Here is a 26,371-nt window from a genome sequence, read left to right as displayed (position 1 = left end):
TTTCAGCCTGACGACTTACACGAACCGATAGTGTGTGGCCGCCTGACGATTCCAGGCAGCGCCGACAGATATCCGCCGGACAGTCCGTGGCCTCGAGTCCAGTCAAACACACATCATGAGGTAGCCGGCCGGCGATCGACACACGTTACAGCATTAGTAAATTCTACTTTATTCCTAGTACTTGAGAGTTCATAATCCCTGAAATAAGCATACGACTTGTTGTCTTCGAACATCACGGATCCAAAACTTAATTTATGAGGCTGATATTTGCTTGTAATTTCATACACAATTTTAAGGCCAGTAGACCTTATTAACCTTAAATACGGTAGGGCTTCTGTCAAATTGAAATAGAATCAGTAAAAAAAAACCAGATATGTACGTTAGTACAATTCAACTTTAATTCTAGTAGTTAGAGTTCATAGGTATCATTTTAATTTTAATGCATGAATACAAAAATGCGAAGGTTGCATGTATCTAGTTTGTCAAGACTTTTCTTTATTTATCATGTTGTTACCTCGCAACTGTTGTTTACTGTCACTCAAAAATAAATGTCATAAAGAGAATTAAAACATAAACCTTATTTTTTTCTCTATTAATTTTAAATGTGACATGTTATTATTGTATTTGCATGGCTTATATATTTGAAAATACAGACTTGATTATTGATTGCTGGAAGAGTAAGTAACCGAGTAAAAAAGGAGCAAACATTCAAAGATTCAAATAGGGAAATTAGCCTCCCAATATAACAACACTGATTAAAATTTTAATAGTTCTCAAGACAACGCCGGGAGGTTTACCTTCGATGGCGTTCACGGCAGCTAGCAATGAAAAGACTAGCTATTGTGCGATTTGATTCCGCTATAAAGACACGCGGTAGAAACACTAGCGCAAGTATGGAGGTACCTGCTTAGACAAGAGATAAGACCTATGCCTGAAATTCTTCAGCTACAAGTTGGATCCGAATTATGACATCATTAATTCATTCCGCTTTAAGTTAAGAGAATATCTGGAGCAAACTGTGTTCGGAGTTACAGAGCGTGGCGTGGCGATATTACCTACCCGAAATTCTCCTAATATGTGACAATTAGTACAAAAAAAGGATATGGAGTCAGAAGCTGCAAGCGGTGGATTCAACCTACTTTTACTTACACCGGCTCTTATTTAGGTACTATCTATGTATACCAAATTGAAAGAAATGAAAATACTTTACTGTTATGTTTTTGTTATATTCATTCTACTCTTTTAAACCTTTTCTACATAATATTAGGTCTACTTGGGCGGTTTACGAGTGATTTTTTGTTTGATACCTTGTAATAAAACATTATTATAATATACAAGAAATCAAACAAAAAAATTACGTAAATCACTAGATAAAGTAAAATATTTCGCGAGGGTTCCCAATTAGTCCCAAATTCGTCCGATATTACCCCAACATACTTAAATTTCGACTCTCGTTTGTGGTAGACCCTTAGATTATGTCTGATTGTGGAAGTGGCGCACCCTACGCAGAGTTTCGCGTAATATTCCCTATTGATAACCTCCGTCCTTTTCAGATTTGAAAGTCGGTTAGGTAATAAAAGCTTGTAAAATAGTTTCTGGGTGGGCCAGTAGTTGACTGGTAAAGAATAACTTAAAACATTAAGTCCTCCTTTTGTACCTTTAACTTGTTTTGTGCAATAAAGTTTAAAATAATAAAATAAATAAATATTTAAAGTACATCTTATTTTACTAGTAGAAATAATAATAGGACCAAACAATGGAACTATTTGAACCTGTAACAATTATAGAGTAAGTACCTACTTTATGCAATCTGTTTAATTACGGAGGCAAACATAAGATAAACATCAAAATCCAATTTCATGTAACTAATAACTAAAAAGGTTTCATAATTTCAATTATAGAGGACCTTTGGTTCCAAAGGACCAGAACCAGAGCTTTGGTTCCATTTATCCAAGTAACCAATTAACCAGGTTTCACTGTAGTAGTCAAAAATATGTTTTCATTTTTTGCCTTATTACAAAGGAATAAGGTCCAAAAGTGTAAACATTGTCTTTGACGTCGACTGTCCATTTTGATGAAAAAATTAAACTAGTTGAAAAACATGAAACTGAAGGCTCTCGACTGACAGCAGATGACGGCCAACCGGCCATCGGCCGGCTATCTGATAATGTGTGTGTAAATTGGCCTGCAGGCCACGGACTGTCCGGCAGATATCTGTCGACGCTGACCGGAATCGACGAGCCGTAGTTCGAATAGCCGTCAGTCCAAAATCTGAAATAGAACTGTTAATGTGTGGCCTTTTGCGGTCAACTGACAGGCTGATATCGTCCGGCGAACTGTCAATTTGTAGGGACCTGTCAAAATTATATCAGACTATTGCCGGCGGGCGGCCGTACGGTGGGAAACTGACGACTCGTCTGTAGTCGCAGAGGTGGCAGCAGACCATTGCCGGCCGGCAATAATCGCTTATGTTTGTGGACGTTATTGGTCTAGGACGGCAGGCCGCCTGATAAGGCCAGAGACTGCAGGCGGACTGGTAATCAGTGGGCCCCTTAAAGATATATTTAAAGTACCCTGTCGCGCGTCTTTAGTCAAAGCCGTGTCATTAAGACCAGGGCTCGGAACCGGTGTTTTTATTAATCCCAAAATATCCCAATATTTTTAATAATTATATGCCATTTCCGTAGGACTGAATCATGTGTATTTAGGTGTAAAAACTTCGTATTATTAGATTGACCCATCAAAAATTAAGTAATAAACATAAGAACGAAAAATACCGGTATTAACCGGTATTTTTTGTATGAAGAAAACACTGGTTCCGAGCCTTGATTAAAGGGGCCCACTGATTAACAGTCCGCCGGACGGTATCGCCTGTCAGTTGTTCGGAACTGTCAAAATTTTGTTCTAACTGACAGGCCGATACCGTCCGGCGCACTGTTAATCAGTGGGCCCCTTAAGACAGCTCAGATAGCACTTTATTGGTGCGCGTAAGACGCCTTATGACATCAATAACAAACTGTATTAATTAGAACTCACGTGTAGCGTTAACGCCGGCTGCATGTCGAAGTTGAGCAGGCGAAGCCGGACGGCGCGCGACCGCGAGCCCGCGAGCGCCGCCAGCGCCGCCTTCACCGCGCCCGCCTCGCGCCGCGCGCCCCACACGCGCAGCCACACGGTACGCGCGCCATTTGAGTCCGCAGAACTGAATAAATAGTATCATAAGGCTCGGGTCACACAAAAGGAAAACGATACGGTTTAAATACCGTATTACATCATAAAACGCATTCATAGATCAATCTTAGTTTGTTATTTTCGAAACAATGATGCAATGCAGTAAAAAAAAATTTTTTTTTAATTTTAATTATCTATTTTTATGGAAATTACCCTGCTACTCGTTATAAACCACAACTACCTACGAGTATTTTATTAGCTCCCCGCTTCAGACTTTACTATAGTTACTTTAGCTTTTTAGTTAACACATTCATTTCCACTAAGTGCTACGGGTTACGCTCGAATGGGTTACACGGATTCGCCGTATGTAGCGCGTAGTCGCTACGAACAGTGTACCCGACTGTCGGGTTCTTGGCCCTGAATGTGTTAAAGGGCAGTGTTAATCATATCCACCGCTGAGCTACGGTCGTAGCGCTACGACGTAGCTGATAAATGCGTTTCCCTGTATGTAGCGAAAATGCTTCGTAGTAGTAAAACGACAACGTATCGTGATTAGAGCTGAATGGGTTAAATATCAAATACCAAATCATTTATTTGCAAGAATACAGTCAAGTGGATGTTGTCAAACACATTTCAAAAAACAGTGTATTCAGCCAGCTAATGGGCATGCAAATCATATATAAGATATTTAAGTAAAAATATTTTTAATTATACCTGTGATTAATTGGACCTACAAAGAACCCAATTTAATATTCTTGAATAACATTTTCCCTATTAGAAAATTTCGCATTTAAGTGGACAGGAAAATACGTTTGTTTGTAAATGTAAGTTCTCAATAACTTGGCAGGACCTTCAGATGGTTTCATTCTCGAATGAACCAGGAATGGAATCCTGCCAAGTCCTTGTGTTTGAACATGTCCTTTGCATTTAATTAAAATTTGGATTCAAATTAAGCAGCTTTGTGCCCGAGATTTCATTAATATTGAATCTTTGTAACAGAATAGCACTTACCTTATATTTAAAATTTCAATTTCAGCTTCTAACGTGATATTTGATATTTTTAAGTGGCTCGTTATCTGAAAATAAATAGAGGTGTCATTTACTGCACTGATTGAAAACACAGACTATTAAAATAAGGATTTTATCCGGATTCCTGAGAAGCGTTTCATGTATTCACAGGTCTAGCCTACATGAAAATTAAAAATACAACCCACATGTCCTTTCAAAAGAAGAATTGTTATGACCTTTAATTGCAGGATATAACAGTAGATTGTAAAACGAAAGCATAAAATCACCAATTTTATTTGATGTTGGGAACATTACAGTTTTATAAAATTTGAGCGAATGTGTATTGGAGCATAAACAAAAAATATTTTCAAAGAGAACGATGAATGAATGAACATGGAATGAACCAATCGCCCTTGACTGAACCAGAAAAGTTTTCTGAAGAACAGCCAAATGGGAAACAAAATAACAATGCGGCTCATTTGCATGGGCCATAAAACCGTTCAAGGGCAAAGGGAATCCTCCGAACAAATTACTTGTGAAATTCAGAGGGGCGAGTACGAAATGCGTCCGGCCAATGCAGAGTGATTTGCAAGCTGATTTTACGATTTCCTGTGTTTCCTGCATATTAATTATTCATAATTGTGTAGCGTTGTTCACGAATTATTTAATGTCCTACCTTTCAAGATATTTTCTCAGTTTGCCTCAATCTTAGACGATACCTTGGTGGATTTATTAAATAAGTAACCATAGCTGAACATAAAATTCATCATTTTCATCATCCTCATCGTCCTATAAGCCTTTTATCCCCCACTAATGAGCATAGCCCTCTATTCGGGTACGCTACTTAGCCCGGTCCGGAGCCAATCTCATCCAGAAGAAATATAAGATAACACTAAGTACTCGTAATAATGTGACATTTAATCGAATCACACCGTAAAACACTAGATTGTATTGTATGGAATGTAATTGTGAAGGAGTGCTAGAGTCTGTTCGGAAAGAGAAGAGTCGTGGAATGTATTGGTCCCATACATTCCACAACACTTCTCTTTCCGCACAGACTCTTTAAATATTCCATTGATATATTTTTTCTCATTTAAAGTTGAGTGCCACCATCACTTAGATTTAAAAGCATTGGATAGAATAAATAGTGCAAATGGTCACTAAATTATATTTTATATGTCATTTAAAAGCGTTTCATTTTAATACCAAAATAATTTTGTGTTCATATTGTCATAACAGACTCGTCGATGTGGGTTTAACGTTCGTATTTGGATAAACCGGTCAATTGCGAGTTTGTTTAACTTCCGAGAGTTCCGTAAATACCTACTTTCAATAATCTCATGCAATTATAAACACGTTAAACTGTTGACTAGAGGTAATAAATAAATAAATAAAATAAAAAATTATAAAAAGACTAGAGGTATGCATCTATAATTTAAGGTATACATTTTGTTTTCTTCTAATTTCCTTGTTTTACCCCTCTTAACCCATGAAACGCCACCAATACTAATAACTAGGAAACGTTCGGATTTCGGATAATGTAAGTCTGTTGGAATTGTACTTGGTTGAAACTGTATTTTTTATTACAGATATTATAATGACTAAAAAATAGTACCTGTTTCACTATTTCTTGAGATATGTCGCTATCCGTTTGGTCCACAATTTGCAATTTTGTTTCAAACCTCGCCAAATCTGGAATGAAGGGCCATTTCAGTAATACTTATAACTTAAGCAAGCGAAACTGAAAAAACTGAGAAATGTCTCTTACTGGAATCCGAGTCCTTGGGATCGCAATCACAGTTTCGACCCTCCTTACAACTCTCTGAGCATTCTTCTATTCCGCACACTGTAAAAAAGCAATTTCAGGTTAAAGAAAACAGGTGAATACTTACCTACTACGAGGATAATTGTAAAAACCGACGCCGGAAGTTGGTCCTTACATTAATCCCGTATTACGAAACAACATGATTAAATATAAATACACTTAAACGTTAATGTGATTGCTTCTTTTATTTTTTTATATAAGTAAGTAAGTAATTTTAACTGTATGTTGTAAATAATGCATCTCAGAATAGCTTGAACTTCGGCCAGAATACGTACCGTACGAAGTTGAAGCAAAATACCTAGGTACCAACCCTCCAAAAAGGAGACGCTTTCCACATAGATTTTCGTATATTGCCTGCCTGTTGTTGTCTCTATTGCACGCGCATAAATAATTATATATTGCTCTCAAGGTCATAATTATGCGTGTGCAATAGAGATAGCAACCAGGCGGGTTAATGTACGAAAACCTACGTGGAAAGCGTCTCTTCTTTAGTATAGTTATTTCATTGAAATTATGACAGTTATATGAGATCCGGGCACTATTAAACCGTTTCAAACACTGCGCCACGTACAGGATAATTAACGAAGTGTTTAAATGGTTTATCGTCTTTGCAGAAACTAAATGCCAGCATTGCGCACCTGTTGGCCGGCGCACCAAGCTAACAGTTTTATGATATCGCAGTTTCAACTCGTGCAAGAAGTTCATTATTTTAGCACGAACAATGCCTGGTTGCTTTATTGGGGATGCAGTTAACGCTGGCTTTTTGCTTTTTAGCACCAGGAAGAAGGAGTAAGCAGTATTCCAGAACTAAGGAGTTAATTAAAAAAATACTGATTGTTGCACAAACTGTAAGTTAAACATTTAATGAACCTTTTTATTCCAGATTAGGGATGTCGCAAATATTCGCATTTGCATTCGTATACACGAATACTCGCATCATTTTAAACATTCGCATCGACATTCGCATTCCCATCAAATGAAGCGAATGTTTTGCGAGTGCGAATGTGCGCAGATCGTGTCCTGTCTCGCCCGCGTTACATATTCCCTAACATTCGTATTCGCATTCGGACATTCGTATTCTAGACATTCGGATTCGCATTCGCGAATGTGAAGAATGCGACATTCGTGACATCCCTATTCCAGATTGATATCCATGATATTTGCACATATTGATTAGTGTGTCGTGTGTCTAATGGTTAGTCCAGTGTGTGTATTATAGTCGGCGCAACCTACTACGGTGTACGTCAAATATAATTTGAGAATTATGTCAATACATAATCTCAAGATCTAAGGCTATCAGTTAAACGGTAGGTCTTAACTTCATACATATAGGGGCCAATTCATAACTGTCAAATACATATAAGATCTAAGAAAATTCTACTATAGTCACATGGACATTGTACACAAGAAGATTTCGACGTACATATCAACGGCTTTAGTCTGGTGGGCCTAACAATAGAATTAACTATACCAACAATTGATGTATATATCTCAGGACTGGCCTTACGGGCAATAAAAATGGGTATGAATGGGGCTAGTACAGCGGTGTGACACCGCTACAACGCGATTGGTTGATGAGTTCGCATCACGCGCGCGATTGGTCGCAACTATTGGCTCGAATTTGTGAGTGACACGCACCGCTAAACTAGTACCATTTTTAGTGCCCGTAAGGCCCGTCCTGAGATATATACGTCAATGATACCTACCTATCTTGTCTTCGTCAAAAGACAACAAGATGATTCACTCTATCTATAATACAGTGACAGCGATCCACGGTGAAATTATAGTAACCAATGCCAGACATCTAACTGACCATAAGGTGGTGGTACTGGTGTTCGACGCGGTCCCAGTACATGTCATCTTGAAACTTAAGTCATTGTCAATAGAGGTGACAGCAGGGTGTCATCTAATGGGCATTAGCATGTCGAGCACTAGTACCACCACCTTAAACAACTTTAAATGGAAATAGCAGAATAAAGATAGTTTAATAGCAGCTTTATTTTAACAATGTTTTGTTTCACAAATGTGAAACAACCCCAGCTGCGATCTCAGTAATTTATTAAGGGTCGTGCGGTTATTTTTGAGCGGCACTCGGGCAAAAAGTACGCAGAGTTAGAAACCACACAAGTGTAACGGTTAACGAGAACAAATTGTTTTATAGCTGTAAGCCTGTAAGCTTTGTTTGCCTATAAAACGAAGAGGGAATAAAATGTAGTAGGGTTGGTACAATAATTGTCTTTCAACCTTTACGAGGTATAACTGCCTATTACATCGTACGTGATTTGGAAAAAAATGTTTTTTTTTTTTATAAGTTTATTGTACTATGCATTAGGTAGTTCAAACAAAAAAAATGTGAAAGGATTACTGACCAAGCATTGTATAGGTACATAATATTTCCACGATCTAGTAACAAGTCAAGTTTTAATAATTAAAATAATAAACGTAAATCCATAAACGGATCATAATGGCTAACGCAATACATGTAGAGTATTCCCAACAGAAGGTTCTTTATAATACAGTAAAGGGGCCCACTGATTAACAGTCCGCCGGACGGTATCGGCCTGTCAGTTCTTCGGAACTGTCATAATTTTGTTCTAACTGACAGGCCGATACCGTCCGGCGGACTGTTAATCAGTGGGCCCCTTAACTGGCCCCTACTTTTGTAAGAAAGTGATTACGCGCTCCTTGAAAAGAATACCATAGTGTCGTTAATACAAAATAATTTGTGCTTCAAAAGTGCTTCAGAATTCAAATTTTCACAAATCGATCAACGTCACTATTTGAACCAATTCAACCAGTCAAATAGTAATAGTCAATCATTCGAGGGGGTGAAACTAGAAATGTTTACTCTTAAGGTGACGTTCGGATATCAACTGCAGCTGTATTGCAGCGTCGTTGTTGCCGCGACCGTAGATTTCAATCTCCTTGATAAAATGAGTGACGTTCGCTGCAACCTAATGCTCAAATTTGAGACGTTAATTCCGTCACTCATTTCATCAAGGAAAATGACGTATACCTACATCGGCGGCAATAAAATTACATTCATGTTTATTGAAAACCCTAGTGAGAAGTGTAGACGCGGTAACTTGTGACAACCCTTCAGAAGAGGCGGGTTAGAGAAACCACAAATTCTGCCGAGATGTACTTGTACATACCTGGTGCGGAATTTTGCGATTCGCAAAAATCGCCGGTGAAACCCGATGTGCACGCGCAGCTCACTGCCGCGGGGCCCATCTGACTGCGGACATATATTAATTATGTATCTTGAAAAAACATATATGGAAGAAAGAAGAATAAAAAAGACAGGATACCTACATCGAAAAACAAAGTAGTAAACTGAATTAAAAACCAATCAGGCCCGGATAGTTCAATAATTTTTCAAGCCCCGAACAATATGTGCACAATTATTTGCATAAAATATCGAAATTATTGATATGTGTGCACTTAATAATTAATTACGATTCGAAATTATAATTATAACCAATTTGGATTCATTTTTATACAGGAAAATATTATTTATATAACAACAAAAAACTAGTTTAAAGGCGAACGCGTAGGAGCTTCAGTCCTTATTATGACGCGCTGCGTGTGTCGTACCGTTCCATTTAATATTTAAAGTCATTACATTGTTTAATTCGTCAGCGGTGAATGCACGTTCAGTTTTTATAAACTTATAATAAACTGTTTTCGATGTGATAATTATTAGTAGGTACTGTTGTAATTCCTAATCCCATTCTCATTTCAGTGATAGCAACAGATGGTAAGGAATATGTTGTGTACATATATATATGTACATCGACTGAGGAAAATAACTGAGATCCACGTTTACATCAACTATTACCATATAATAATAATATGATCAAGTTTGCGAAGTTTCTCTCTTACTTCTACTCGTGCAGGTATTATGCCCTGACAAACAAACGACATCCGCCTGATTCTATAAATAGTTCGATTACTCTCGACTCGCTACGTTTAATAACATTCCAACTCAATTGATTGTCAGTTGAACAATTGGCAAAACTCAAGCAACACTCGGAGACATCGCGATGAACTTCTCCGGCGTTGACGCCCCCGAGACCCAGCATAAAATGTAGTCTAAATAGGACGGAACCACTTCAGAATAATATGCATTTAACTTGTAACGAGCGAAAGTTTCTCAACAAATATCGAGGTTCCCGCGAAATAGCACCGCGGTCCGCGCGGAATTCGTTATACTGAGGAAATTGCACAACATTAAAGGAAACGAGCGACCGCTTCTCGTTTAAATGAATGCAGTGAGAAAACGGAAATGTATAATTCAGGGCACCACCCGGGACAGTAGTTATTAAATAGATGTAGCTGAGTTACCTGCAGGTCCCGCCGTTTTTGCACATGTTGGTCCGCGGGCAGAGTGGGCCAACGCCGCAGTCCGCACCAGAGTAGCCCTCAAAACACGCGCAGAAAAACTCCCTGCCGAGCGGAAAATATTGCGAGCTGAGTAATAAATTTCGTAAAATACCCGCGTTGAAATGCTCGCTGCGACGCGATATGAGAGGGCACATTTTAACCGTGCACGAATTTGTAAACAGTGAATGATGCCACTATATTCCCGCCACTGGATCATGGTGCGTGTCATCGATTCGCGGCCGTTTTGTTCAGCTTCGCACTAAATTTTCACGCTCTATTGATCGCGATAATAGGTTTTCGAGTGGGAATTTCGCTGAAATATTTGTATCTCTTAAAAATATAGATTTAAGTATTCCTAGTTGTTTCTATACTGCGGGAAATGACCTATTTATATCTCGAATTCCATTTAGGTAGGTATAGTAGGTAATAGTTGTAGTGAAGGCATAGATCCAATTCAATATTTTTCATTGATTTAATTAGGTACAACAAGGTAATAAATATGTAGGTACTTTAAATAATGGATTTAAAATGTTAAAAAAAACTTAGTTTAAATTTTTCTATGAACTTTTACGTACCTAAAGAAGAAGAACTATTTTACTCATATTACAATATGATGATCCAGATAGCAGAATTAAACCGCTCCTAATATTTCAATAATTTTGCGGTTCAGGCGAGATTTAATATCTTGGAATTAAAGTGGCATCTCTTATGATAATATTTCAAGAAACTGGAATCAGACTTAGCTTCTCAATTAGTTATCTCTCAGCTCGGTTAACATTAACCAGGGGAAATATGTTTTCTATTGTGTGGTTATATAGGAATTTATTTTTATCTTGAACTTGGTTCTTTACTTAATGCGTCGCTGAATTAAAATCTGAGGTTGCTATGTAGGTAATCGACATTGGTTCGCTCGCGAACGCGTGATAGGTTAGAATAGGCATCAGTGTGATAGGTTAGAATAGCACCATCTACTCGTATTCGTTAAATAATATTCAATGTTCTGTATGTAATCAATAATCGTGCAATATTTAGAATTTTAGACGGAGAAAGTATTCATAAATTTCATATATTTTGATTACGCGCACAACAATAATATGTTTAAACCGAACACCGACAATTGTCTTAGCTGAGATAGTTGTACTGGGTCACCTGTAGTCGTGGCCCGCGTAGCAGTGCCCCAGCAGTCGGCACTCGATGGCGCTGCAGGAGTGCGGGCCCGGCGGCTCGGCGGGGCCGCTCACGGCGTCCGTCATGTTGAACCCGACCACCGACAGACAGTTGTACTGGCTCACCTGTAGTCGTGGCTCGCGTAGCAGTGCCCCAGCAGTCGGCACTCGATGGCGCTGCAGGAGTGCGGGCCCGGCGGCTCGGCGGGGCCGTGCACGGCGTCCGTCATGTTGAACCCGAACACCGACAGACAGCTGTACTGGCTCACCTGTAGTCGTGGCTCGCGTCGCAGTGCCCCAGCAGTCGGCACTCGATAGCGCTGCAGGAGTGCGGGCCCGGCGGCTCGGCGGGGCCGCGCACGGCGTCCGTCATGTTGAACCCGAACACCGACAGACAGCTGTACTGGCTCACCTGTAGTCGTGGCTCGCGTAGCAGTGCCCCAGCAGTCGGCACTCGATGGCGCTGCAGGAGTGCGGGCCCGGCGGCTCGGCGGGGCCGTGCACGGCGTCCGTCATGTTGAACCCGAACACCGACAGACAGCTGTACTGGCTCACCTGTAGTCGTGGCTCGCGTAGCAGTGCCCCAGCAGTCGGCACTCGATGGCGCTGCAGGAGTGCGGGCCCGGCGGCTCGGCGGGGCCGTGCACGGCGTCCGTCATGTTGAACCCGAACACCGACAGACAGCTGTACTGGCTCACCTGTAGTCGTGGCTAGCGTAGCAGTGCCCCAGCAGTCGGCACTCGATGGCGCTGCAGGAGTGCGGGCCCGGCGGCTCGGCGGGGCCGCGCACGGCGTACGTCATGTTGAACCCGAACACCGAGAGTAGCCCAAGAGCCCGCAGCTGCGTGCCCTCCAGCCTGTTCAGCTTAAGCTCGACTACGAGGACCGGGCTGTTAATCTGGAACAAAGATTACTCTTTATTAATATTGGTATTACCCTATAAAAACTATGAAGAGGTCTGTCTTTTTTTTCGAAAACCAGTGGAAGTGTGGAAGTGTGTTAACTGATGTTTTATGTGTAAACAAAGTTTATTTCTATAATCAGTACTGACTGGACTGTGAATGTGCGTATAGTAAGTTTATACAACATATACAACGTACAATATGTATAGGTACAACAGTACAATGTTTATTTTCACTTGGCAGATCTCCTTTAAAATTATGACATTATAAATAATATGATTATCAAATACTACTTAACCAGACTAACAATTTAGTTGACAGTAAATATCTTTAACAGAACTGAACACACTATCGTATAAATACACGTGTGACATAAAAGTTTTCCGTTCTATCCTTATTCAAATTGAAGCTTTCCGGTAAGCTTCAGCACTAGCTCAAGTACCTAACGGAACATAAGTCCGCTTCGGACTCGTAAGAAATGTGCTGTCGAATTATTTATGAAGTTATTCCTTCAGATGTCTCCTGGCGACTTCTCAACTAAGAATTACGGTCTACGAAGTAAATGGGATTTGGCCATCTTCCAAAAACACAAATTATTGTTTTTTCTTCCCCTTCGCTAGCTGTAAGGCGAGCTGTATAAGTAGCTTCGTTAGTGGAATAATGTGACGTAACGAGTTACCATTTACGTTGCTTCTGTCGACACTGTTTCGCTTTTACGTTTTTTCTCGTGATTGTAAGAGAGCGACTGTCATTTCATCCAAACCGAGGAAAATAAAACGAAAAATGTGCTTATTTTTCCATTTATGTTTTTTTTAGGAAGGATGGGCCAATGTCACTCTTTTAATTGAGGTAAAATAATCTTCGTTATAAAACACGACGTTAATGAAGACTTTTTTATATTACATTTATTTATTTAATATTAGGATTAAATTAACCGATGTAAACACATTGATGTTAAGTATCAGTTAGATCGCGTGTCCTGCAGGCCTATTATGGATGGCTTTATCCACATAACAAAATATCCGTCACTTTGACGAAGTGACGTCAAAGTAACGGATACCCTTTTATCACGCTGTCAAGTAGACAAGAACGGCCATCGTATCCGTACTGATGTTTTGACGTTTTCCGCGTAAGAAATACTCTCACCTGAAGGCATCACTCCATTTGCAAAGCATTGCTGTTACGCATAGCAGGATGCCGAATGCTACGAGAAAAGGGCGATGTTCATGAACCATGGCAAATCTTGATAAATTGAGTAACGGATTTAACCGTTCCAATCGCGACAGCACATTGATGGCAACTTAATTTATCAAGGAAATTGACAGTGACATCATGACATGGTCGGTTTTTTGTAAGATGCAGCATTTTGCAATGCTGCGCGCATGTATACTTTTGCAACAGGAATAATGAGAGCTCTTAAATTACTCAAAATAGTAAGTAGAGCAAGAGTAACAAATTACATACGCTGCCTGTGCCGTGTTCTGTTCGCATGTCGTCGAGTCAAAGTACCTACCTAGTTGGTATAATTACAAAAGTTACCTCAAGTCGCTCGCGACGAGTTACGCTCATGCAAGAACCCGAAACAATTTATACAAATTATCCTCTTTGGTGTGCAGATTGCGTAAGTCCGGCTTTCCTTTGTTGCGTACCCACACAAAATTACCCGATTTGGTTCACTCTATGGTAAACTCGAGAGGCTTACGAAGTTTATGCTTAACGCCAGAAAACGTATTGATACGAATTAGTATTGAAATACTCGTGATACTCATATTCCTTTGCTCATTTATTTTTGATTAGAAACGTGATTCAACTAAATTAATACGAACACAGGTGATATCTACTACCAAATAACTTCTGCAACCCAACCTGAATAAGTGAACACCGAACGTATCGTAAGATTCGTAAGTAGGTATGTGCTGTCATTTAATTATAGAATTTAATCAAAAATGACTGTCAAAACGGACCGTTTTCTTCATAAGTATTATATGTTAGGTATGTTCATAAAAATAGTACCTATATTATTTCTGGTAAACAAAGCTGCTAAAGGGTGACGAGTTATTGGCCCCTCCAGTAATTGGCCACATTGTCTTGTTTCTTCCTGTCTTGTATGGAGTGGCCAATTACTATGGAGGGACCATTAACTATAGCAATCACTCTCTACTACTCACTACTCAGTATTAAATATGTATACTCTGGTATTATACATATTTAATACTGAGTGCAACGGACTTACATGCCTAGGCATTCTACCGGATATTGTTTCCTCTCCATCAGGAAATATTACTAAAATCACATGTAGACATTGTAGACTTCACCACAAATTTTAGATGTATTGGATAACCTGTACGGAAGGCCCATGTTGAAGCCAAGTCCAGGGTAAGGATTAAGATAATATTGTGCAAAAATGGTTGGGCTTAAGCTGCCGACGATTAACATCCCGCACCTGGAAATGTACCGGTAAGCCGGGCTTAGCATGATTTATAATATTACTAGCCGCAGCTGGCTGCGAGGAGTCATTCTTTTTGTAGATCAATCATAAATAGCAGGTTACATAAGGTTTTTGGTGATATGTATAGGTACATTCAGTCTATTTAAGCGTTGTGGTAGTTCTAAATAGCCTTAGTCTAGACAAAGAGAATTTGAAATAGAGGAATATTGTCAAAGTAAGGCCACCGCTCGAAAAGTTGGCACCATACCTCTGGCCTACTCTTGACTAGATGGCGATACTTTATGACATTAATAAATTTAACACGTACCAGTGAAAAATAAGGATCAAAATCAAGCGTTCTAAAAGTTTTAATCATTTGTGTCGAAAGTTGGCAGTAAATGTACTTACTACATAATTTTCTTTCACAATATTCCTCTATTTCAAATTCTCTTTGATCTAGACTAGCTAGAGAAGCAATTTATAGGTAAGTATGAATATGAGTTATTTTTTTGTTCATGAGGCAAGAGAGGTTAAGGCTAAGCCCTTAGAATTCGATGATTCTGATCAGTGTCGAAACTAGTTTGTAAATAATACCTCTCACGATACAGGATCCAGCAACCCAAAAACCTATTCTATAACATTGTAATGTAGGTTGCTTTGAAATTGTATACTGTTGTCTTTCTGCATGCATTTCGCTTCATTACGTAACCTTATATAAACTCATTTGTAGCTACGTTACTAGCATCAAAGACATATGTAACTTCGTATAAGACGAATAAAGTCTAAGGAAAAAACGTGCCACGGAATTCAAGTAAAAGTCATTCTCGAATAGGTGGCGCACACACCTTTAGCCTATCCTCGGCTAGATGGCGTGACGACACCGTTTCATATTTAACAATTTTAACACATAGATATCAGTGAATGAACATGGATCAAAATGATATAAAAATTATAAAATTATTTATCCATATATATACATTTTTTGATAACTTTATACGTTTTCATTTTGAGTTTTAGTCGTGTGTCGATAGATGGCAGTAAATTTACAGTGACTACAAAATTTACAATGACAGGACCCCTCTATACTATCTATTCTTTTTCCTAGCATGATGGACTACATAGATAAAAACACATACTTTGTGTGATTTAAAATGTATATATGTAGTTAGCTCGGAACTGAGCCTTACACAATGGAAAAAAAATCACATATGAAACCGCTAAAAAACACACGATTGCCAATGTAGTGTAGAGTAAGCAGCTTCAGTACCTGCTGAAACCATAATTATCTTAATAATAATATATTATCAAGGGTCAGATGCAGAAGGCGGTAATTTTGGACACGGCGCGTAAGTATAGTACGTCGGTTCCTCACTCTGCGGCCCTGACCACCGGCAGCTTGGGCCAAGCCCCGCTGCCGGCGGCAACCTAGGTTAGGTTTTTTATAATGTGTTTATATGTATTTTTTATTGTTTTGTAAGTGTTTTTATATTTTACTTTTATATTCATATTATAAATCACCTAGACTCAGAATTCTAATAAATAAAGGAAATAATATATTATCAAATAATCGTCTTCCTAGCGTTGTCCCGGCGCGGTCAAAAAATAATCAACATTATCCTAAAAAAGATTAGCGCCGCACAAACAACCGGGGTGCTTCAAATGTGAATTATATTCGAAACCAAATGAAGCGCCGGCACGATAATGGCCGAAAGCGGTCTGACGCGAAATTGCGGCTCCTCTTTGCATTTATAGCACCGAAAATGAAAGATCGCGAACGAAAAATAGAAGGTGGATGGGAATACCCGGGAGTCAGCTTTGGCCGGCAGTCTGACTTCTGGAGTTATTAGGTTCCAATGCCGTAATTAAATTGGAACAGCGTTTCTAGTGGTTTTTTTTCAGTTTGTTTTTCTATATTCATATAGGTACGGTTTTAACACTTGAAAATGGAAACTTGCCACTATGTCCAAGTGACTTACTCCACATTAAAAATATTATTCCGAAATTATTATCTTTATCAAGAAATGGTTGTTTTAAAAGACCTATCCAACAAAACCTACGGTTGTTGGTTAGGGTTGAAGAGGAAAAAGATCATCCCCACTTTTTCGTGTAGGGGATAATTTTTTTCCTATTTTACCACATTGTCGGCGTGATTGGGTTATTTAAATACATGCCAAATTGCAGCTTTCTAGCACTAACGACGACGGAGCAAAGCCGCGGACGGTTGACGAACAGGCAGACAGACTGACATGGCGAAACTTTTAAGGGTGCCTTACGGAACCCTAAAAAGGCAAATAAACAAAATGTGCATGCGGTACGTCTCATTTCCTTAACAAATTTTAAAAGTTTGGTTCCATCCGTATGCTATCATAAAACTATAATTTGTCCCAACTAACAAAGTGTCGTAATATGTTTGTTTAACGTGTTTTCTAGTTCGTAGTGCAAACTTTGTTGTAACAACATTAAATATTTTTGTAAAGTTTACATAATTTGTATGTAGAAATTGTTAAGCTTTGCTGACTAAGAAGTTCCGAAGTTACCAATTCAAGTTTCATGAATCAAATTTGATACGGTACACTTTACACATTTGTTTTGCCACGTTCTGCAATTGGCAATTAATGCATCCCACGGTCTGCACGGTCATTGCACGAAGTTGTATCGCGGCAGTTTTTGTGTGCACTTTGTAATAGCTATTCATTACAACGCCCGCTTTGTGGATGTTAACGAGCGTGCACAAATACGAAACGCTTCATTTTCATAGAGAATTAAAATGCTTCAGCTGAGCTTTCGGACATGACTGCGATAACCAGGCTGTACTAACGACCTCCATGGGAGTTTAATATCCTAATTTTATTTTAGGGATCTTTGAATTTTTGTGGGCTGCACGTTATGCTTACTTACCTAAGTATATTTTTTTTAGGTCCGAGTTATAATTATTAAATTTTAAAAGGCTGCTATTTAACTGATCACCAGATTTAGTAAAATTTAATACCAAAAAAAACTATTTTACCACCCTAAAATAATGAATGATCACCAAAATTATAACACCATTTTAATGTGAAATGATTACCAATTTTATTACATTTTACTATCCTTTTAAAGGAAATGACACCAAACTAATCATTATTAACCCAAAAATAGTAAATGATTACCAAATTTCAAACCCCATTTTAATGTGAAATGATAACCAATTTTTTACATCTTGCTATCGTATTAAAGAAAATGACACCAAAATAATCATTGTAAACCCAAAAATAGTAAATGACCACCAAAATTAGAACTCCATTTTAATGTAAAATTATAACCAAATTTTTAAATCTTGATATCATATTAAAGCAAATGACTCCAAAATAATCATTGTAAACCCAAAAATAGTAAATGACCACCAAAATTTAATTAAAAATGTGCAAATATTTAATATAATTATCGTTATCCTATTAAATTAATTAATCCACTTCGTCACCTTTTTCTAGTAGCATTTTATTTCTGTAACAGTCGCAGTTCTTACCTAACCTAACCCACTTTTCTAGTAGCATTTCTTTTCTGCAAGGTTCGCAGTTCAAACCTAACCTAACCCACTTTTCTAGTAGCTTTCGTTTCTGTAAGGGGCGCAGTTCAAACCTAACCTAACCCACTTTTCTAGCAGCATTTCTTTTCTGTAACAGTCGCAGTTCTAACCTAACCTAATCCACTTTTCTAGTAGCATTTCTTTTCTGTAACAGTCGCAGTTCTAACCTAACCTAACCCACATTTCCAGTAGCATTTCTTTTCTGTAAGGGTCGCAGTTCAAACCTAACCTATCCCACTTTTCTAGTAGCATTTCTTTTCTGTAAGGGTCGCAGTTCAAACCTAACCTAACCCATTTTTCTAGTAGCATTTCTTTTCTGTAAGGGTCGCAGTTCAAACCTAACCTAACCCATTTTTCTAGTAGCATTTGGTTTCTGTATGGGGCGCAGTTCAAACCTAACTTAACCCACTTTTATAGTAGCATTTCGTTTCTAGAAGAATGATTATTTTGGGGTCATTTGCTTTAATAGGATAGCAAACCTAACCCACTTTTCTAGTAGCATTTCGTTTCTGTATGGGTCGCAGTTCAAACCTAACCTAACCCACTTTTCTAGTAGCATTTCGTATCTGTATGGGTAACAGTTGAAACTTAACCTAGCCCACTTTTTTAGTAGCATTTCGGTTCTGTGAGGATCGCAGTTCTAACCTAACCTAACCCACTTTTATAGTAGCATTTCGTTTCTGTAAAGGTCGCAGTTCAAACCTAACCTAACCTACTTTTCTAGTACCATTTCGTTTCTGTAAGGGTTGCAGTGCTAACCTAACCCACTTAACTGATAGCAGTTTGACTTACTTTTCTAGTAGCATAACGAAAAGCTACTAGAAAAGTAGATTAGGTAAGGTAGGTATGCGGTGCGGGGTACGGGGGGTTGAGCGGGAGGGGCTAGTAATTTTGGCATCAGTTTACTTTATTTGGTAATATGTATACATTTTTTGGTAATCATAGTGGTTTATTTAGGTGAAAATATCGCATTAATTTGGTCTTCAATATTTGGTGATCATTAATGATTTTTGGTGATCATTCAATATATTTGGTATTTGAATACAATTTGAAGTGCAGTCGTAATGAAAATGGTGGTACTTTTGTATTTTTAGGCCTTATTTTTTTGGTGTTCAGTAATTTTTTTTGGTAAGCATGATTTTTTTATTTAGGGTACCAAAGTATTTTTTGGTGGTCATTATATTTGTAGCCATTTTAAAACATACCTACATAAATATAATATATGTATATTTGGCGTTTAATACTACTGGCTATCTTATTGTTTTATTTTTGCTCACAAAATAATAGAAGCAAAATTTTATTGAAAACGTTTGTGAAAAAAAAAAAGAAACAATTGTTTTGTGTTCTATTTTAGAGGGTGTCAAGACTCCTCCACGAAATTAAGTTTATTGACATTTTACTGACAATAAAACTTTTTAAAACCGTACAATTTCTAAATTGAAGCATTCACCCCGAAGAAAGTAAAATTTTACTGTACCGCTATTTTTTAAATGGCCGGGTTAAATAAAGAACTCATGTAGAAAGAAATTATCGTAACCTTATGGTTATTGTTACAAATAAAATGGTTAAGACCCTCGAATTAGGGGTTCGTTTTAGTAAATAAATGAGAAAGGGAAAAGGCTATTCAGCAATAGTAACACAAATGTTTATTTGATGCCGTTTATCACACCCATTATGTCGGGCTGTGTGTTCTAGCGACCAAACTTATTAGCTAGTTTGTTAGTGCACGACACCTTGCACTTTGTGACTATGCGCTGAAACTTGGTACAGTTGATTCTTAGCTGGTCATGAGCAGATACAGACCGGGAGACCTCGAGAGCCACGTCTCATTTAGTGGGGGGGAGGGGGGAAGTTCGACGCCGCCGCGCTTCACTTGGAGCAACATTTCTCTAAAACTGTACCTATTAGGGCATGTGATATATCATTTTCGGTTAAATTAAGGATGAGGAATTTTTTTTTGGAACCAAAACAATGCACTTTCTAACAAAAAAAAAACATAAAGTAGAAAAGACAAAAAAACGTATCTTGGATTTTTTCATAATTACCTTTTTTTTTAAAGTGTAGTAGGAATCTGAAAACAGCAAAAAAATATCTTTTACGTAAATAATCTGTTTCAGATTTCTTATAAAATAAGTGCTCCTTTTTTTCGCTAAGGTCAATATTAAAAAAAATGTTGAAGGGAGAAAATAAATACTAAGGTCCTCTTTTTTAGTCATTCGTAAATAACTCGTAAAGGATGTCCAATAGCAAAAAATATTTTAACACAAGAATAATTAGCATAAAATTTCCTACAAAAAAGGTTATTCAAACTTTTTCGCTAGGATCAATATTTAAAAAGGGGACCTTAGAATTTATTTTCTCTCTTTAATATCGTTTTTAATATTGATCCTAGCGAAAAAGTTCGAATTACCTTTTTTGTAGGAAATTATATGTAAATTATTCATGTACTAAAAATTTTTTTGCTATTGGCCTTCGTTTACGAGTTATTTACGAATGACTAAAAAAGGGGACCTAAGTATTTATTTTCTCCCTTCAATATTTTTTTTAATATTGATGGTACCGAAAAACAGTAGTACTTATTTTATAAGAAATCTGAAACAGATTATTTACGTAAAAGATATTTTTTTGCTGTGGGCTACCGTTTACGAGTTATTTACGAAAAACAAGAAAAATAAACGATTGTAGAACAAATTTTAAGTAACTTTCCCACATTCATAATATTTTGTATTGAGATCACTCTGACCCACGCTTAATATTATTTTTTATCTCCCATTTATCAACAGTTTTGTATATTAAACTATATATTTTCTTAAACGTAATAAGTGTAGCTTTACGACTGTATTTTTTGTTTTCAGATTCCTACTACACTTTAAAAAAAAAGGTAATTATGAAAAAATCAAAAATACGTTTTTTAGTCTTTTCTACTTTATGCTTTTTTTTTTGTTAGAAAGTGCATTGTTTTTGTTCCAAAACTAGATTCCTCATCCTTAATTTATCCGAAAATGATATATTACATCCCCTAATAGGTATAGTTTAAAGAAATGTTGCTCCAAGTGAAGCGCGGCAGCGTCGAACTTTCCCCCTCCCCCCTCACTAAATGAGAGGTGGCTCTCGACGGCTCCCGGTCTGTATCTGCTCAAGACCAGCTAAGAATCAACTGTGCCAAGTTTCAGCGCATAGTCTCAAAGTGCAAGGTCCCCATACAACGGTGTGCAGTAACAAAGCAGCTATATTAAAAGTACAACCAAACAAGGCCTGAGTTAAACAAACGTCTGAGCCGAGATTAGCCAGACATCGGTCTGTGACAAAGCTTTGTACAGAGGTACACTAAAGGATTACCCAAATTGAATTCCACAGCAATCAAGCTTTCTCTGTTATAAGAAAATACTTATACTTTTTACTCTGAGATAGGCCTAAAGTCTAGATCTAATTTGATTCACTGCCAAGTTCTGAGCTGTGATTAGATTAAAAATCAAAATGGAATTTTATCTAAATATGTACTCCTTTTACTAGAATCTTAATAAAATAGCAAATTACTATAGTAAACACCCCTATGGCGGAAGTGCCACTGCATAAAGAGACGTAAACTACAAATCCTCTAATATAAGTATTTACATACGTAACTTTCGTTTTTAACGTAATCACGGACAATACGAGTAGGTATTTAACCATGAACAACCGTCATAGACATTACCGTTAAAGTATGTATTACTAACAATATTTTATAACCCCCTTATTCATAAACGTTTACTAAAGTTGACAAGCCGATAATAATCGTTTGTTCCTTTCCATCATACCAATACGTCGGAAAGGTACAAACGATCATTATCGGCTTATCAACTTTAGTAGACGTTTATGAATAAGGGGGTAAGTCTTTAATGTAATCATGTGCTAATCTCAGAAACAAAGAATGCTGTCGTAGGGCGAATTGGAGGCCGATTGGGACTTATTACAAATTGATATCAATTTGGTCTCATTTTGTTATAATTATCGCTCGTGCATCTCACTCGTAGGTACATATAGATTGGTGCGAGTGAGATGAGTTGGAAGTGTTAACAATTCAATTGCAGATTTTAAAAATTCGAATGCCGCTGACTATGTAAGTGCACTGGCAAAATGCTGATTGTATAAAACTGACGGTTGCTGGCCCGACGCCAGACACTGGTGGTTATTTCCGTGGTTCACTGAACGCGTCGCCGGTTATAACCAGTATAAGTGTAACCACGACGCCAGTTACAAGTGTAAATAGTGAGAGATCACATTTATTCTGGTTACCGTGAAGCACTCTGAAGGAATAACAGGCTGGTTAATCTATGCGTCGCTGCCTCACATTTAAACTCGTGTTGAGGCATGTATGTCGAATGTACTCCTAGGCTATGAGTCACTAGCCGCTCCTGTTTGGGAAAATGATAAACATATTTGGAAAATTTTATTTCAAATGGAAATTTACTCATAGTTAGTTCTCTTTTATTTAAATAGTATACAGGATGATTCATGAGATGTGAGCAGGACTAATCCTGCACACTCAGTAACTGATAAATTGATCGATCACCGTCGTATTTAGGAGAAACAACCACACTTTTTCCTATTTTTTTACTTTTTGGTGAGGGCAAATTTAATTCTCAACAATCATGGTCACCCTACAGGATAAACATAAAACCTCTTTAACCGTATTGGCATTTTGATTACGAAGAAAATAAACTGTCAAACTTGAGTGAGATACGAGTTTTCAAAAGTAACCAGACCGTGATGACAGTAATGACATTCAATTTGACACAGAATATCGTTAGTTTAGTATTTCAATTTTAGGGTGACAATGCATGTCGTAAAAAAAATAATAACTTTTTTTTTCAACACGACTAGAAAATTAACGTTAACCTCACTAATATTGATACGAAACAGTTGCTTATAATTAACGATATGCGCAGTGTTAGTCCTGCTCACGTCTCCTGAATCACCCTGTAAATAATTGACATATGATTGATAAGCTGGCATTTGTTAGACGATGTTTTGGCTTTTTAAATAGTTAACATGTAGTAGCTGTAACATGTAGTTAACTCTGTTGTTCAGTGTTCACTAGAGATATTTATGTTAATATATATCACCCGATAAAAATACTTTGTCTATAGTACAGTCGACGTCAGAGATATGTTTATACTTTTGCACCTCATTCCTTTGTATTAAGGTAAAAAAAAATGTAAACACACACCTTTGACTTTGACGACTGTACCTTGTCAATTAGAAGTACCAAGAAGGGTTACCAGATGACAGGAATTTTCCTGACATGTCAGGAATTTTGGCCTTTTGTCAGGAATGGGGACGGAACACGAAAATGTCAGGAATTTTTTGAATTGATCGACTTTTTTATACAGTACCTTTTTATTTAGGTACTACTGAAATCAATACAAATAATAAATTTAATAATAACTTAAATTAATAAAACGCAGCTATCGGGTGGCCATCATCGCTAACGGCTAGCCCAGTCGTCGTCGTCTTCGTCAAAAATATGAATGTCAGGAAAAAATTCGGAAATCAGGAATTTTGTCAGGAAATTCTAAATTTGTATCTGGTAACCCTAATTAGAAGTGGCTATAAAATAATTATGAATTACCTAGAAAAAAGTGTGAAAAAAGTCTTCAATGAAAACATATAGAAAATTTTATTTACACGAAAGATGCCAAAAATGTTCTCAGTATACTTTCAGGTGCTATAAATAAATGTGGTAATAATGAACTAAAACACAAATTCTGAGATTTTTTTTCATACATGACATTTGTGGGAAAAACAAGAGTTTGAAACGACCTTTCCTTATTTATTATTCTTATTTAACTCAGGCAAAATAGCGAGCGATAAAAACAGCCAGAGTATTTCAATTTACTTTAAATTATAACACCCTAGAAGTCCTAGAAGAGTGATTCTCAAAATAGTGGCATCTTAACCTGTCATCGAGTTTTTGAATAGAATGTATCTTTATTTGCTCTTTTTCATATGAAACAAAAATGTATCTAGATAAACTAAAACAATGTTTATCGAGGCCAAGTCATTATTTTTATTTAAATTTAATACTTATATTTATAAAAAAAAAAGAGTAGCACTTTTCACTGTAACCTGTCTTGTCCAAAAGCATCGCTCTTCCAGTTTTAGTTCTTTAGATTTTATAAGCATCAATTTATGTAAATAAAATATCATGCTATATAATAACTACAATACCTTTTAAAATGTACTTTGCATGTGCCTTATATATATATTTTTTACAACAATATTCACGCACGAAGTTTGTCCAAGGATATTTTCTCTGTTAACCTGTACAAACCTGTACATGCGCGGTATTGCATCTGACTCATACACAGAAAAAAATATTTAGATTATAACTATGGCAAAATATTAGGTAAGTATCAAGCTAACCGCCGTAGGGTGGGTACACGACCCAAGTGTCGTAGTTTCGTAGAGACAAGTGGTTAAAGGCAGACATCTGGGGTTTTGTAACGGAATGTTAACTTTAACTTGTCTCGATTATTTTAAGAATTTGGTATTTTGGGCCTAATGTAATAATATAATTTTAATATTGTATGAAGGTTTATTCATCTATGCTAAAAGTGAGACATTCGTATTATTATCCGTTCAAGGGAAAAAATAAAAATGAATGTATTTTTCACCGTAACCTGCTTAACTTTAACCTGTGTTCAATGTATAGGTTATTGTAAGTCTTGAAAATAACTTCTTCATTTTCCGTTCCCTTTTGAAAATTTGGGGTACTTGAAGTAGTAAAACATATTTTTCATTCTTAAAAGTAAAATTTTTCTTTAACATTAACCTGTCGATGCCACTCTCTTGAGAATCAGTCAGAACTTTTTTCAAAGAATTTTATCTTTTATCTCATCCGGTTGAAGCTGGCTAAATTATTTCAGTAATTTACGTCCCAATCGACCTCATAATCATTCGGAGCTGCGGGCTTTAAAAGGTTCTTTTTATTGTTTTTTCTCTCGCTAAATAATTCAACAAATTGACCCCAAATTATTTAACTGACGAACGAATAAACGAGAACACGATGAGGCCGAGTGTGATAATCTGATTTAGAGTAAATCGGTTGATTAAAAACGATTTCGTTGGTTGTTATTGGATAAAAATTGATTTGTCCGCATCATTTGATGCGTCTCGAAACAAATTGAGTAGCTACCTAAGTAATTGTATAGGTATGTAGGTACCTATAAAATACTTAGCCAAAGCTCTTCTTGCAGACCAGTGTACAGTTTATAAAAAAAAGCATTTAGCAAAATCACTTTGATATTGATATTGAATTTAAATTTGAAATTGAATAAATTTAAAGTGAAAACTAAGATGTAGGTAGGCAAAGCACTGACAGCAATATTACTGCATAAAAATTCGAATAATAGTAAAAACACTCACTCATAATTTTCCTCTTTAACATAGATAGATCTAGTAATGTACTAAATCTTTTAGTGTGTAAGTTTGTGCCATGTGTTTTGGTTGAATAAACTGTTTGGGTTGTATTCAAGAGTTTTCTTCGAAACTCCAACTGAGGCCGCCCTATAACAGCACCAAGTTTTCACGCCTAGCGCTACTTCAAGTGTAGCACTCCCACAGTGTCACTTCTTAGCATGGACGGATGTTATAATCGTATACTGTTTCACTTTTTTATTTCATTTATTTGCACAGTGTAGGCAGAATCTCAATCCTTCTAGCTCTAAAGTAGTTAAACCTCAATTTTGCGGGTTGCCAATGAAGAGCGACCGCTTATTATGTAAAAGCTAGCCAAGTACGTCTTTGTAGGTCTGAAGCTTCGGTATTATTGTATACTTAGTGATTTATGTAATTGTGTACCTATAAATATGCCTACGTAAGGCATAATTTATAAAATATACCTAATATACATTATATATAACGAATATAGATAAACGA

General features: G+C 37.2%; 1 protein-coding gene across 1 annotated transcript in view; it reads right to left on the bottom strand.

Moving 5' to 3' along the window:
- The window catches only part of LOC134799571 (uncharacterized), a 501,594-nt gene that overhangs the window by 28,715 nt on the left and 446,508 nt on the right, over positions 1-26,371 (bottom strand). The window contains exons 3-9 of the mRNA XM_063772004.1: positions 12,255-12,454; positions 10,352-10,453; positions 9,160-9,242; positions 5,948-6,025; positions 5,795-5,871; positions 4,183-4,247; positions 3,037-3,202 (exon numbers count right to left, since the gene is read on the bottom strand). Of these exons, the coding sequence (XP_063628074.1) occupies positions 3,037-3,202; positions 4,183-4,247; positions 5,795-5,871; positions 5,948-6,025; positions 9,160-9,242; positions 10,352-10,453; positions 12,255-12,454 (771 nt within the window). The remainder of the gene's footprint in view (positions 1-3,036; positions 3,203-4,182; positions 4,248-5,794; positions 5,872-5,947; positions 6,026-9,159; positions 9,243-10,351; positions 10,454-12,254; positions 12,455-26,371) is intronic.

This window comes from Cydia splendana, chromosome 18, assembly GCF_910591565.1.
Source record: "Cydia splendana chromosome 18, ilCydSple1.2, whole genome shotgun sequence".
Taxonomy (NCBI): domain Eukaryota; kingdom Metazoa; phylum Arthropoda; class Insecta; order Lepidoptera; family Tortricidae; genus Cydia; species Cydia splendana.
Note: the sequence above shows the minus strand (reverse complement) of the source record. Positions and strands in the feature narration are given on the sequence as shown.